This window comes from Yarrowia lipolytica, chromosome 1B (genome assembly GCF_001761485.1).
Source record: "Yarrowia lipolytica chromosome 1B, complete sequence".
Lineage (NCBI taxonomy): Eukaryota > Fungi > Ascomycota > Dipodascomycetes > Dipodascales > Yarrowia > Yarrowia lipolytica.
Genome location: NC_090771.1, coordinates 550,248 through 563,653, shown reverse-complemented (window position 1 = coordinate 563,653; position 13,406 = coordinate 550,248). Strand labels below are relative to the sequence as shown.

Below are 13,406 nucleotides of genomic sequence, written 5' to 3'. Positions count from 1 at the left end.
AAAGTCGACCATGAAGGGGGACTATCTGCGGGCGTGGTCCCTTCCAGCTCAGACGACGACAATACTGGAGTGAGAGAAGAACCTAGTGGTCACTTTCAGACGATTTCTCAGTTCTTCAGTCAAAGCGGACCCAGACAAAAGTTGACAAAGTCGGAGAGACAAGGAATTGGTGGTAGAAAGGATTTACAAAGTACAAAGTGGTTCTGACTTTCAAGCAAATCTGCCACGTTCAACACTCGGGGACAGCCCTCACAAGTATACTAATGATGAAGCAGTAAAACGAGATATACAAGCCGAATATCACCGCCTCAACGATTCCTTTGTCGAACTCCACGAGTCTCTAGCGTCAATACTGCGGATTCTGTCTCTACTTTCCTTGCTGCAACTTCGTGCAGCCCAAGGTCCATTCAATTAATCTGATTAATAAATACTCTCGTCTCTAATCCTCAATCTTGGTGACCTGCACTCCTTCGTCCGACTCCACCTCCTGTCCGTCTAGTCTCTCCAGATGAGAGAAGGTTCTGGTGACTCCATGGGCAGCCATCTGTTTATCTTCCGTTTGTCCCTGCCATCTTCGCAGCTTCCAGGTTTGTCCGGTACAGTCCCAGTACAGGCCTCGGAAGGTCTCGAAGATACCCTGTCGCGACTCCCAGAGCGGGTAAAGAACCACCAGGAAGGCGGAAAAGAAGATCCAGATGATGCCAACCACCACCCAGCCGGTGAAGAACTTTTTAGAGAAAACGTAGCCCACTCCGTACATGGGCATGGGCCACAGCACCAGTAGACAGAGGGCCATGATGGCGGTGATGATGCGGGCGATTTTGGCGTACTTGTCGAGCAGAGCCTTTTCTGCCGGATCCAGCTCTTCCAGGTGAACGGGGGGTTCAACTGCAGCTGGCAGAGGCTCATGGAGTCCGTATTCCGCCTCCATGGGGTCCTCGGGGGTGGTGGAGCCTCCGGTCTTGTTAGGGGAGTTTGCCCGTTTTTCGCGGATGGAGACGATCTCGTCGGAACCTCCCAGCTCTTCAACAATGGAGTCGACTTTCCAGAACTCGGAGTCGTCGGCGCGGGTGATTTGCTTGAACTTTTCAAAGTCGAACTTGTCCAGCCCAAAGATGAGGGTAAGCACGGGGATGGTCATGAGAGGCGACAGCAGAGCCACCACGTTTCCCGCGAGCATGGGCAGATCGGAGCCGGCGGTGTCCACGTTGATGACGCCCTTTTCGCACTTGGTGGTGACCAGCCAGGTGATAATGGCGAAGCAGAAGCCCAGAGGAGGGGATAGAACACCGGCCCAGAAGTTGAGACCGCCCCACATGAGGGTCAGAACTGCCGGAATGACTGCCGACGAGATGATGACGCCCATGAGCAGGTAGAGGAAGCCCATGGACACGCCAATGTAGTAGAGTCCAATGGCGAACCCGGCGATGGCGAATCCAAACGTGACGACCGCGGCGTGGGAGGTCATGATCAGGGTCTTTCCGGTCGCCTTGGGGTTGATGTAGCCCTTGTAGATGTCGTAGGTAAAGATGGAGGAGACCGCGATAAGTTCCGACGAAAAGGCCGATGTCACGGCCATGAACACCATGGTCAGGGCGCATCCGGCTCCTGCCTTTCCCAGCAGCGCGACCGCGGCGTTCGGCAGCGCCAGTCCGGCGCTCACGTCTTCGGCGGACATTCGGGCCGGGTAGCCGGGGAAGGACGGGGTGCCCTCCAGAGCCAGACAGGCCAGCCCCATGGTGGTGGCACAAAGCCAGGGAATGGCGAACCAGGCCAGACCGCCGAGCACGTAGCCGGGCAGCGCGGCGGCCGGAGAGGCGGCAATGGCCTTGTTCCAGTAGCCGTTATCGAGGAAAACGGTTCCAAAGTTGCCGACAATGTTGATGACGAAGAAAATGGCTCCATCGTGCGACTTCATGGTCAGATACGAGCCGTGTTCGTTGCCCTTGACCGGGAACTCCAGAGCCCGGGCAACCAGAAGATCGTAGACCTTACCGGGGGAGCCCAAAACGTCGTGGTTAGCGTAGGTGGTGAAGGCAAACACCAGAATGATCACCAGCAGGATGATGGTGTGCAGGTAGTCGGTGATGAAGGTGGCCTTGATACCTCCAAACAGGGTATAGAGAATGACACCCAGAGGAAGAAGAAGACAGGCGGCGACAACGTTCATGCCGGTGAGATCCTTGACCACCGCCGAGCCACCGGTCAACAGCATCAGAGTCACCAGAATGTTGGTGGCCAGACCAAAACACATGAAAACAATGTGTCCAGCTGGTCCAAACCGCATCTTGATGACTTCCAGATAGGTATGGGCTCCGGGTGCTCTTCGTTTGAGCTCAATGGCCAGAGTAGCGAACAAAAGGACCTGGACACAGGCGCCAGTGGAGTACCATAGGGGACCAGACACTCCGTTCTTGTATGCCTGGGAGGTGGACTGGAGCAAAGTAGCAGCCCAGGTCCATGAGGAAACCACCGAGGCGGCAATCAGACCGGTTTTGACCGATCGGGAGGCGGTGGAAAACTCCTCCGAAGACATGACTTCACGTTGGTAGCGTCGCATGGCCCAGGTGATGAAGATCATGATCATGGAGAAGCCAAGACCCACGCCAAGAACCACTCCATAGCCTGCTCCTTGAGATAGAGGTGCTTCAATCATATTGGTTTGATAGATGGAGAATACAGAGCTTCCATATCCATTCATATATATATACAATTGCCAAAGAACAACCCTGATAACTGATAAGCTCTGCAGGCCCGCGATGGGCCGTCATGGCAGACGCCGAACAAAGCATGATAGTGCAGAAACAGGAGATGATTGGAAAGTGTAATATATAATTTTAAAGAGATTTTTGACAGAAATTGAATGATCAAGTCTGATTCTTCATTGGTCCACTTCCTCAAGTACTATTAATGACCTCCACAACCACAAAAAACATCCCTACCAACCTATAGCGTACCAAGGACCTACTCTGACAAGAATGCCAAGTAAGATTAGAATCTAAATGTAACGGTAATCTTACTTGGCCTTGGTCATTTTCTCCCAAGACATTCCTTCATCTTACTACTCGTGCTTGTAGACTCAGTGAGACTGTTGTTTGATACAATCGGCCCAACTCAACGAATAACAACGGTATTGGAAATCAGACTTCACCAGTACATTTCTTTAGCGACAGAGATTCGTTCGATATAATGTTTCCCCTCAAAAGTCCCTCAAACAGCCCCAATATGGCTTATCTCTAAGCCGCACATTTGATAAGCGGCTGATAAGGTTGTTCCAATCACAGTGTCCGGATCGGATCCAGCGATCCACCACTGCAATCAGATACTGAACTCCAGCTCTCAGGCCAGGCGACCGGCCCGAGGAAAATAAGCTTGTTCTTATTTTCAAACAAGAAAAATGGGCCCAGGACGGCGGCGGAGAGTGGAGCTCTCTATCCATGCTAGATACCTTGATTGAGCTAGGAGATCTCGTCTGATTAGCCCGCCGGTTGGAAAATCAACTTATTGAATGACATTGTCGATGGCTACTGAAAACCACGGGGGTTTCCCCCTTTTTTCCCTTGATTTCCATCATCACAACAAATCACGTTCCGAACAGTTTAAGCTCATGCACACCTGCAGAGCTCGTATTGAGGAGCCCATTTATTGGCATGTTAGGGGGAGCTGTGGTGATGAAAAGAAGATGGATAGAGAGCCAGAGATGGTCTGATTCGAACCGTTTTCTTTTCGTCTCCACATCTCCTCCACAGTCCGTTCTAGAGGCACTCCCGCGCCACATACCCAACTCTAATCGCGCCAATCACGCACCTACCTGATTTCACATAAAGATAACGTCGGAGGAAGAAAATAGTCCACGGAAAGTCACGTGTTGCTTTTGACGAGACTCTCAGACGTTTGAAACAGTCGCTGCTGAAATGTCAGATACCGTATCTGGGTTTTGCCATCAGACTGTGGATCAATGGCAGCCAGCCAGGCTGTGGATCAGACTGTCAGCCAAGCCGTCAGATTGTGGATCAGGCTGTCAGCCAAGCTGTGGATCTGACCGTCAGCCAAGCCGTCAGACCGTAGCTTAGACTGTCAAACTGATATCTTGGCAGGGCCGGCTGTCTGGGCGTTTTTATTCGCTGATTAGTGACTAGCTGCATCAACAAAGATCATGTTGGTTTACTATTGGCCAACTGAAGGACAGAGCCATCGAGGAAGGGCAAATAGTTCAGATATCGGAAGGGTTGCTGATGTCGGAATGAAGCATTGCGGATATGGACGATAGTGACTACAGACTAGGAGCTGGTACGAGTACTTGTGTGGTTCCTAGGGAGGATGTGGTGATAAGACAAAGTAATTTCATTGCTCAAAAGACCCAAAAGAGTCCATTTGTCAGCTTTCTAGTCTCCATCTCTACCCCCCTCACTCTGGGGGTGAAGCGTGTCATTTGACCCTCTTTAGACATCCATATCGCGATCCTTCAGCGTCTGGTAGATCACTCCACGGTAGTTTGAAGTAAAAGCAACGACCGAGGGTTCCGCGGACTAACCAGATAGTGGTACGACAGTCTATTGAGTGGGTACGAGAGAGGGCATCTACTTTTAGGGCCAAATAAACCGGGGCTAGTTGAAGTATAGTGGAAGGCCTATCAACGTTTGAGATACCACTACAAGAGTCAGTTTAGGAGATAGAGCTGCAAAAGCTGGACTGTAGACTAAACCGACATTGATGAACAGAATGCGCTTTTCAGATTTTCTCTGTCTATTCTGGTTTGGAACTGAGTCGACACGGTTTCCAACGTGAACCGAGTCGGTCATGATAGACTAAGCGCAACCAATGATATATGACTAAGCGCAACCAATGATATATGACTAAACGCAACCAATGATATATGACTAAGCGCTACCAACCGAAGACTTGCTCAACTCCCCATTCCGCCCTCCATATCTCCTTTTGGTTTATGAAAAACTCTACTCCGAATAAAGTTAACTTTTCAGGGTATTTTTGCCACGCATTTATTTTTCATATCGGAATTAATGCATCACACCCTGCACAGCTGGACCTGATAAGCGGAGTGGCGGGATTGGCAGGCTGACAAATATGTCACATGCCAGAGGGATAATAGTCACATGACAAAGGGATAATAGACACGTGACGAAGGGAGAATGGTCACGTGATAGAAGAAAAATGGTCTCGTGAATCTGGACGAGGAGCCTGCTTCGGCTCTAAGTTTTCTGAACTGGTGTGTAAGATGTGCTGATGGTGTGGTTGGAACCTTTAGTTGACATTAGTTGAAGATCAATTCAGACTGAAGGTGTCATTTTGGGCTATAGGAGAGATTGAGATGACAAAAAATATATCAATTGGTAATCACAAATCGTGTGAAGATATTCATATAAAAAACACATATTCCAATCGTATTAATTTGCGATAAGTGGTTTTTGAGATGGTGGACGTTGTATGTATGTACATACATTAGTTCCAACGAGGGCTGGTGAAGAGTCACTGCACTATAGTATAGCTCTTAAAAGAGCTTTATATCAAAGAAAAAACAAATCGATTTATTTTTTCAACTTTTCAAAAAAAACCAGGAGCAATTAGAGACCCATTATTTCACATTTCAAAGCATATTTCATCTGTTTGTCGTCGAGTTCACTCCATCGTGTTACATTGGGTTAGGGTCGGGTTAGGGTCGGGTTAGGGTCGTGATAGTCGACAAAATACTCCTATCTGGTTGGTTTCAAGTAGTACTACGTTGAAATAACATCTCTGCACAGTGTAAAACTCCATTGCCTTCTTCTCATTCCGTTTGACTACTTGTAAGTAGTTGTAGCACATTTTAATGGTGTCAAGTAGAGATGACTACTTTTAGTTGGACATTAGTTGGAGTTGGGACAAGTGCTCTTCAGTATGTACTGACATACAGAATACCGTATTAAATACTCCTTTGAAATACCCGTTAGATGTCTCCCGATCCCACCTTTGGATCCTCTTTATTTCCCTCGGCCGTACCTTTGTTCTCACCTCTTTATCTCCCTCTCTATCTCTCAATCCCTCTCTATGACTCACTACGGCCAGGCTGACTAAGACTTTCAATTAAAATAAAAAAATCGTACATCAAACGAAACGCAACAAGGCAGACGAAAAAGACGAAAAAAGACGGAAAAAGAAGAGAAAAACCCGCTCCAGTCACATCTGCACCGGTCACGTGACCGTCACGACGGGACCCAACTCTAACGCCACTCTAACGCCAGCACATTCTTGGGTCTTTCTTGTTGCATGTGCCTAATTAGGATAGATCAGAGTGCCAGTGAAATTTTGGCCTGTTTGGAAGGGCCGAATGTAGATGAGAGAGAAAACACAAAAACCGGTGAAAAACCTGGGAAAAGTGGTGTAAAATGAACGTGTGAATCCGATTACGTCATCAGTCTCCCCCCCGCCATCTCCATATCTCCTCTATCCATTTGCTCACCTTGCCATCCAAGTGTTACCCTGCTGCATGTGCCCTCCCTTGATCCCAAATCTTCTTTACCTCCTCTGGGGCCCACATGAAACTACACCATTGTCTTCCTACCAGTCGACTTTTCCGCCACCGTTTCAGCACCATGCCCCTTAATCCCGAGACCTGGCCCGCGACCAAGGTCCGAAAGACCTTTCTGGACTACTTTGGCGAGAAGCGAGCGCATTCGTTTGTGCCGTCTTCGTCCGTCATTCCCTACGATGATCCCACCCTGTTGTTTGCCAACGCCGGTATGAACCAGTACAAGCCCATTTTCCTGGGCACGTGCGACCCGTCGTCGCCTCTGTCAAAATTGAACCGAGCCGCCAACTCGCAAAAGTGCATTCGAGCCGGAGGAAAGCACAACGATCTGGATGATGTGGGACGAGACTCGTACCACCACACCTTCTTCGAGATGCTGGGCAACTGGTCGTTTGGCGACTACTTCAAGGCCGAGGCGTGCGCTTGGGCCTGGGAGCTGCTGACCCAGGTCTACGGCCTGGACGCCGACAGACTCTACGTGTCCTACTTTGGCGGCGACGACAAGCTCGGTCTGCAGCCCGATCTTGAGGCCAAACAGATCTGGATGGATCTGGGAGTCGCCGAGGACCACATTCTGCCCGGAGACTCTGCTGATAACTTTTGGGAGATGGGAGATCAGGGCCCCTGTGGCCCCTGCTCCGAGATCCACTACGATCGAATCGGAGGTGGACGAAACGCCCGAGATCTCGTCAACATGGACGACCCCAACGTTTTGGAGATCTGGAACATTGTGTTCATCCAGTACAACCGAGAGGCCGACAAGTCGCTCAAGCCTCTGCCTGCCAAGCACATCGACACCGGAATGGGCTTCGAGCGACTCGTGTCTGTACTGCAGGACAAGAGCTCCAACTACGACACCGACGTGTTCACCCCCATCTTCGCCAAGATCCAGGAGCTGACCGGAGCCCGAGACTACGCTGGCAAGTTTGGCGCCGAGGACGCTGACGGTATTGATACTGCCTACCGAGTTGTTGCCGACCACGTTCGAACCCTGACTTTTGCTCTGGCCGACGGAGGAGTGCCCAACAACGACGGACGAGGTTACGTTCTGCGACGAATTCTGCGACGAGGTGCGCGATTCGTCCGAAAGAAGTTTGACGTGCCCATTGGTTCCTTCTTCTCCCAGCTGGCTCCCACTCTGATCGAGCAGGTCAACGAGATCTTCCCCGAGCTGAGCAAGCGAACGGAGGACATTTTCGAGATTCTCAACGACGAGGAGCAGTCCTTCTCTCGAACCCTCGACCGAGGAGAGAAGCTGTTTGAGCAATACGCTGCCGACGCCAAGGCCAACAGCAAGACTGTTCTCGCCGGTAAGGACGTCTGGAGACTTTACGACACCTACGGCTTCCCCGTAGACCTCACCCGAATCATGGCCGAGGAGGCTGGACTCGACATTGACGAGGCTGCCTTCGACAAGGCCAAGCAGGAGTCCCTGGAGGCCTCCAAGGGCGGCAAGAAGACCGCTGGAGGCGTTCAGCTTGTCAAGCTTGACGTTCACGCTCTTGCCGAGCTGGAGAAGAACGACGCTGTCCCCAAGACCGACGACCAGGCAAAGTTCACGGAGTCCAACCTCTCGGACGCCAAGGTTGTCGCCATCTACAACGGCACCGGCTTTGTGGACTCTGTCGACGAGTCTGCCGGCCAGGTCGGTCTGCTGCTCGACAAGACATGCATGTACGCCGAGTCTGGAGGCCAGGAGTACGACACTGGTAAGATTGTCATTGACGGCCAGACCGAGTTTGACGTCAACAACGTCCAGGTGTACGCTGGCTACGTTCTGCACACTGGAAACTTCAACTATGGTTCTCTCAAGATTGGCGACGTTGTCAACGTTGGCTTTGATACTGCCCGACGAACTCCCCTCAAGAACAACCACACTGGTACCCACGTTCTGAACTACGCTCTCAAGGAGACTCTTGGAGACACAATTGACCAGAAGGGATCTCTTGTTGCTTCCGAGAAGCTGCGATTCGACTTCTCGCACAAGGCTGGTCTCACCCCCGCCGAGGTGGCCAAGGTTGAGGATATTTCCAACGCCTACATCACCAAGAACCTCGCCGTGTACGCCAAGTCCGTCGATCTCACTACAGCCAAGAAGATCAACGGTGTGCGAGCCGTCTTCGGCGAGACCTACCCCGATCCCGTCCGAGTGGTGTCTGTCGGTGTCCCCGTTGAGGACCTGATTGCCAATCCCGACGACGCCAAGTGGGCCGAGTACTCGGTCGAGTTCTGCGGAGGAACCCACGTTGGTAAAACCGGCGAGATCAAGCACCTCGTCATCATTGAGGAGTCTGGTATCGCCAAGGGTATCCGACGAATTGTCGCTGTGACCGGCAAGGAGGCTGCTGATGTGCAGAAGCTTGCTGCCGAGTTTGACGAGCGACTCGACAAGCTGGCTGCCCAGCCTCTTGGTGCTGACAAGGAGCAGGCCGCCAAGGCCATTGGTGTCGAGCTCAAGAAGCTGTCTGTGTCCACCACCTCCAAGCTGGCTCTGCAGGAAAAGTTCAACAAGATCCAGAAGACCATCACCGACGGAATCAAGGCCAAGCTCAAGGCTGAGTCCAAGGCCTCCACTGATCTGGTTTCCTCGTACTTTGAGAAGAACCCCGAGGCCACCTACCTGGTTGCCCATGTTCCCGACATTTCCGCCAACTCCAAGGCTCTGTCTGAGACCATCAACCACGTCAAGTCCAAGCTGCCTGGCAAGTCTGTCTACCTGTTTGCTGGCTCCCCCGCCGAGGGCAAGGTTGCCCACGCTTGTTTCATCGATGAGTCTGTGTCCAACAAGGGTCTGACTGCCCAGCAGATGGGCGCCATTGCCGCCGGTCTTGTAGGTGGCCGATCTGGAGGAAAGGGTCCTACCATCCAGGGCTCCGGAGACAATGCCGACAAGATTGCCGACGCCGTGTCCGAGCTGGAGAAGGAGATTACCAAGTTGGGTTTGTAAAAAGGAGCAGAGTTCCATGTTATTGAATGAATGAAGGAGGATTATTACTCCATTAGATGATAGAGATGAGCGACACTTTGTGGTGGAAATAGTTCTAAAACTGTAGATTTTTGTTTTCCAATAGTCGTCATTCCATCAGATCATGTCTTCATTATATCTCGTTATGTCATTTATCTAAATGAATGGTGGTTGGTCTATAGCTGACTCAAAACACATCCCTAGCCGCCTCCCTAACTCCAAACGACGACGTGCCATTGGAGCTGTTCTTACTCACTGTAGGTCTTTCGGCCAGCTCCTTCTCAATTTCATCAGCCAGGGCGGCATCCTCCTCCGCAATATCCTGGATGAAGACGTAATTCTGGCCACGCGAATAGTACTTCAAAGTCACGTCTCTGGTATTGTTGGTCATGGAAAAGTCCCTGAGCACCGACGAGTCGACCAGCACGTACTTAGTGCTAGTTCCAGGACACTCATAATTGGCATTGAGACAAATCTTCTCCATGACAGCATGCAGACCCCGAGCTCCCAGACCTTCGGAAAGCGCAGTCTTAGCGATGATGCGTAAAGCAGGCTTGGTGAAGACAATACGGGTGCCAAATGACTTGAACTTGACTCGGAACTGCTCCACAAGAGCGTTCTTGGGCTCAATCAGAATTCGCAATAGATCCTCCTCGGTCAGATGATTCAATTTGACAATCGTTGGAGCCCGTCCAAGCAACTCGGGAATGAGACCATACTTTTTCAAGTCTTCAGAAGTGATCAAATCCAGAGCATTGGCGGTTTCGCCGTTAGCAAGAGTCACCAGCTTGTCCTGACTGTCCTTTTGCTTGCCCTCATCCTCACCAGTCTGCCTGACATGGGCACCAAAGCCGATATCGGAAGAAGTATTGCATCTAGCTGACACCACGTCACTCAAACCAACAAAGGCACCCATGAGAATAAACAGAATGTTCTGCGTGTTGATTGTGACGCTCTCCTTGGGCATGGCCGAACCTCCTCCCGGAAGACCAGCGGTGGTTTGGGCTCTTCCTGGGGTTCCAGAAATCTGTACAAGAGTGCCTTCCAGCATTTTCAACAGCGATTGCTGTACTCCTTCGCCAGAGACATCTCTTCCAGATCCTTCCCGTTTGGCCAGTTTATCGATCTCGTCCAGAACGATGATACCATGCTCACACCTCTCTACATCGCCTCCACAGACCTGGTACAGCTGCTGAACACACGATTGAACGTCGTCCCCCACGTATCCGGCTTGGGTGAGCGCAGTGCAGTCTGAAATGGAAATTGGCAACGACAAAAAACTTGCCAGAGTCTTTGCCATCATTGTCTTGCCTGATCCAGAAGGACCTACCACCAGCAAGTTGGCCTTGTCCGGAATCACCTGACTTTCTGTCTCCTCATCGTACTCCTCCTTGAGCACGTTGATGTAGTCTGTCGACTGTGGTTCGTCGGTGTTTTCCCAGCGGTCCGAGATTTTGCCCTTGGCGGCGTTGATGCGTTTCATGTAGTCGCTCCATTGTCGTTCGTCAATCAGGAGGCCGCTTCGGAGGTAGTGGTTATAGATCGCCACCGCAAACACCTTCTTGGACCGGTCCTGGCCCACTATGAACTGGTTGAGCTTGGCCAGCAGCTTCCGGGGCGTCATATCCGGCGCCACCGCACGTCGAGGAGGCTCTCCTCCAGGAGGCCCCGTCGACTGTGTTTCTTCATTGAGAGCCGCTGTGGGCACGGTGCGCTGTTTACGTGCCTCGGCGAGTGTCGGGTCAGTGTTCTTGGGCTCCGTGTCGCTCTTGACCGTCCGCTTCCGCCGTTTCTTGGGCTCCTCCACATCTTCATAGGGCCCCTTGGTGGTGGTGTATGACTGTGGCTGTAGAGTGTGGAAGGACACGCAGTGTTGTTTCTGTGTCACCACGACACGTGTCAGTAGTCGGAGGCTCATGCTCGGTGGTTTCTGGGTGGTGATAGCGTCTCTATATGACTCTGGTTACCCCACAGAATCTGCATATGACTATTACGATACTCTCATATCCGATGTTAGATGAGGTAAGATGGGGTTAGGGTTGAGTTCCTTGATTGGAAGTAAATGCAGGTGGGAAATATATTTTCGTGCAGCGACCAGAACAACTATCAGCTACAAGTATACGACTCTTTCAAATGGCTCGAGCAAAAGCCGTGGATTTTTTCAGCACGAAAAACAACTCCAGCGACAGCGAGGAGGAGGAGGACAAGCCGGCGGTCGACCCGCGGTTTGTGCTGGCCGACTCTGATAGCGAGGGAGAAGAGGAACAGGAGGATGGAGACGAGGATGAAGAAGAGAAGGGCCGAACCTCCAAGAAGAAGACCAAAGACTTTTTTGAGCTAGCTGGAAAGACTGACGACGGCGACGATGAGGAAGAGGACGAAGAAGATGAAGAGGAGGAGGAGGAGGAGAAAGAGAAGAAGCCCGTCAAGACTAGTTCTACCAAGGCCAAGACCAAGCCTATGACCAAGGAGGAGATTGAGAAACACAACAAGAAGATCGCCAAGACCGGTGTCGTCTACTTCTCGCGAATTCCGCCGCTCATGGACCCCGGCAAGCTGCGAATGCTGCTCCAGCGGTTCGGAATCGTCGACAGAATCTACCTGGTTCCCGAGGACCCCAAAGCGCAGGCGGTACGAATCAGACATGGTGGAAACAGAGCTCTGGCATACACTGAGGGCTGGGCTGAGTTCACTAAGAAGCGGTACGCCAAGACGTGTGCCAGCACGCTCAACGGCAACACGATTGGAGGAAAGAAGGGCTCGCAGCATTACGACGATATCATGAACGCCAAATACCTTCCCAAGTTCAAGTGGAGCGATCTTTCTGAGCAGCTGGCCCAGGAGACTCACAACCGACAGGCCCGTCTGCGAACCGAAATCTCCCAGGCCACCCGAGAGAACCAGACCTATATCCAGTCGCTGGAGAAGTCCAAGGCTGCCGAGCGACGACGACAGAGACAGGAGGAAGAGGGCGGCGAGACGGAGGAAAAGCCGGCAAAGAAGGTGCATCGAGACTTTTACCAGGGCAAGACCCACAGTGCGAGAGCAAAGGAGGGCAAGAAGGAGTTGGATGGAAGCGTGGGAAGCATTTTGGGCAGTGTCATGTAATAGAACTTATTCAAATGTCGAATGGGAAACACATGAAAGGGGAGCACGGATATTGGGCAAGATTATGTGTCACACTCGCCTTTTCGTTTTGGTAATGAGACCCTTCCTTCTACCAACACTCGATCATATCCCTCATATGAGTCCGAGTACGCTGCATGACACTGGATACTGAGGGACACCTATTGCCAACATCTACGCCCAGCTGAATAGGTAGTAGATATTTGTATACATATATAATGATATGGTTGTTTTCTGTACCGTCGAATCTGCAGTAATATCCCAACTAAAATTCAGAATTTACTTGGATCCCATAAGTATTGAGGGTGGCACAATACACTCCCTATCTCTCTCAATAATAGTCAGAGGATGAGAAAATCCAAATTGTGGCATTATATAATCAGTGCAAGTACAATAGATACAAAAAAATCAGTATATATATTCATGCTTACCACTTTTTGAGGACCTATACTAACGAGGTCAGAATGTTAAATCTTTTTGAAGAAGCCGCACACGATCAATTGTCGAGCCTCTGAAGGCTCCATCACCACGCAAGAACCATCAAAGGAACAATGGTGGAGAATGACGCTACTTTTTTTGACATGATTTGATAGCTCTCGACGAGACAAATACAATGGGCAACTCTGTATCTTCGCTGCTGTGTTCTTCTTTGTTTTAGGCGCCGAAAACGATCACCGAAATCGCTTGCCGATTCCTTTTACATACGGTACCGGTTCATCTACAATATGTCGTCAATTCTACTAAAGAAATGTCAACTCAATCATAAATAATGACATTAGCTATCGGGCT

General features: G+C 50.9%; 4 protein-coding genes across 4 annotated transcripts; 2 read left to right on the top strand and 2 right to left on the bottom strand.

The window, feature by feature from the left end:
* Positions 1-439: 439 nt before the first annotated feature.
* Positions 440-2,701, bottom strand: YALI1_B05609g (uncharacterized protein; the record flags this gene model as incomplete). The annotated part of the gene is made up of 1 exon (XM_500484.3): positions 440-2,701. The coding sequence occupies one exon, from the start codon at positions 2,699-2,701 to the stop codon at positions 440-442; it is 2,262 nt and encodes a 753-aa protein (XP_500484.2).
* A 3,832-nt stretch (positions 2,702-6,533) lies between these two features.
* Positions 6,534-9,473, top strand: YALI1_B05571g (uncharacterized protein; the record flags this gene model as incomplete). Its single annotated transcript, XM_500483.3, has 1 exon — positions 6,534-9,473. The coding sequence occupies one exon, from the start codon at positions 6,534-6,536 to the stop codon at positions 9,471-9,473; it is 2,940 nt and encodes a 979-aa protein (XP_500483.2).
* A 205-nt stretch (positions 9,474-9,678) lies between these two features.
* On the bottom strand, positions 9,679-11,409 carry YALI1_B05522g (uncharacterized protein; the record flags this gene model as incomplete). Its single annotated transcript, XM_500482.3, has 1 exon — positions 9,679-11,409. One exon carries the CDS (start codon positions 11,407-11,409, stop codon positions 9,679-9,681), a length of 1,731 nt encoding a protein of 576 aa, XP_500482.1.
* A 215-nt stretch (positions 11,410-11,624) lies between these two features.
* YALI1_B05520g (uncharacterized protein) lies at positions 11,625-12,599 on the top strand (the record flags this gene model as incomplete). The annotated part of the gene is made up of 1 exon (XM_500481.3): positions 11,625-12,599. One exon carries the CDS (start codon positions 11,625-11,627, stop codon positions 12,597-12,599), a length of 975 nt encoding a protein of 324 aa, XP_500481.1.
* Positions 12,600-13,406: the final 807 nt, after the last annotated feature.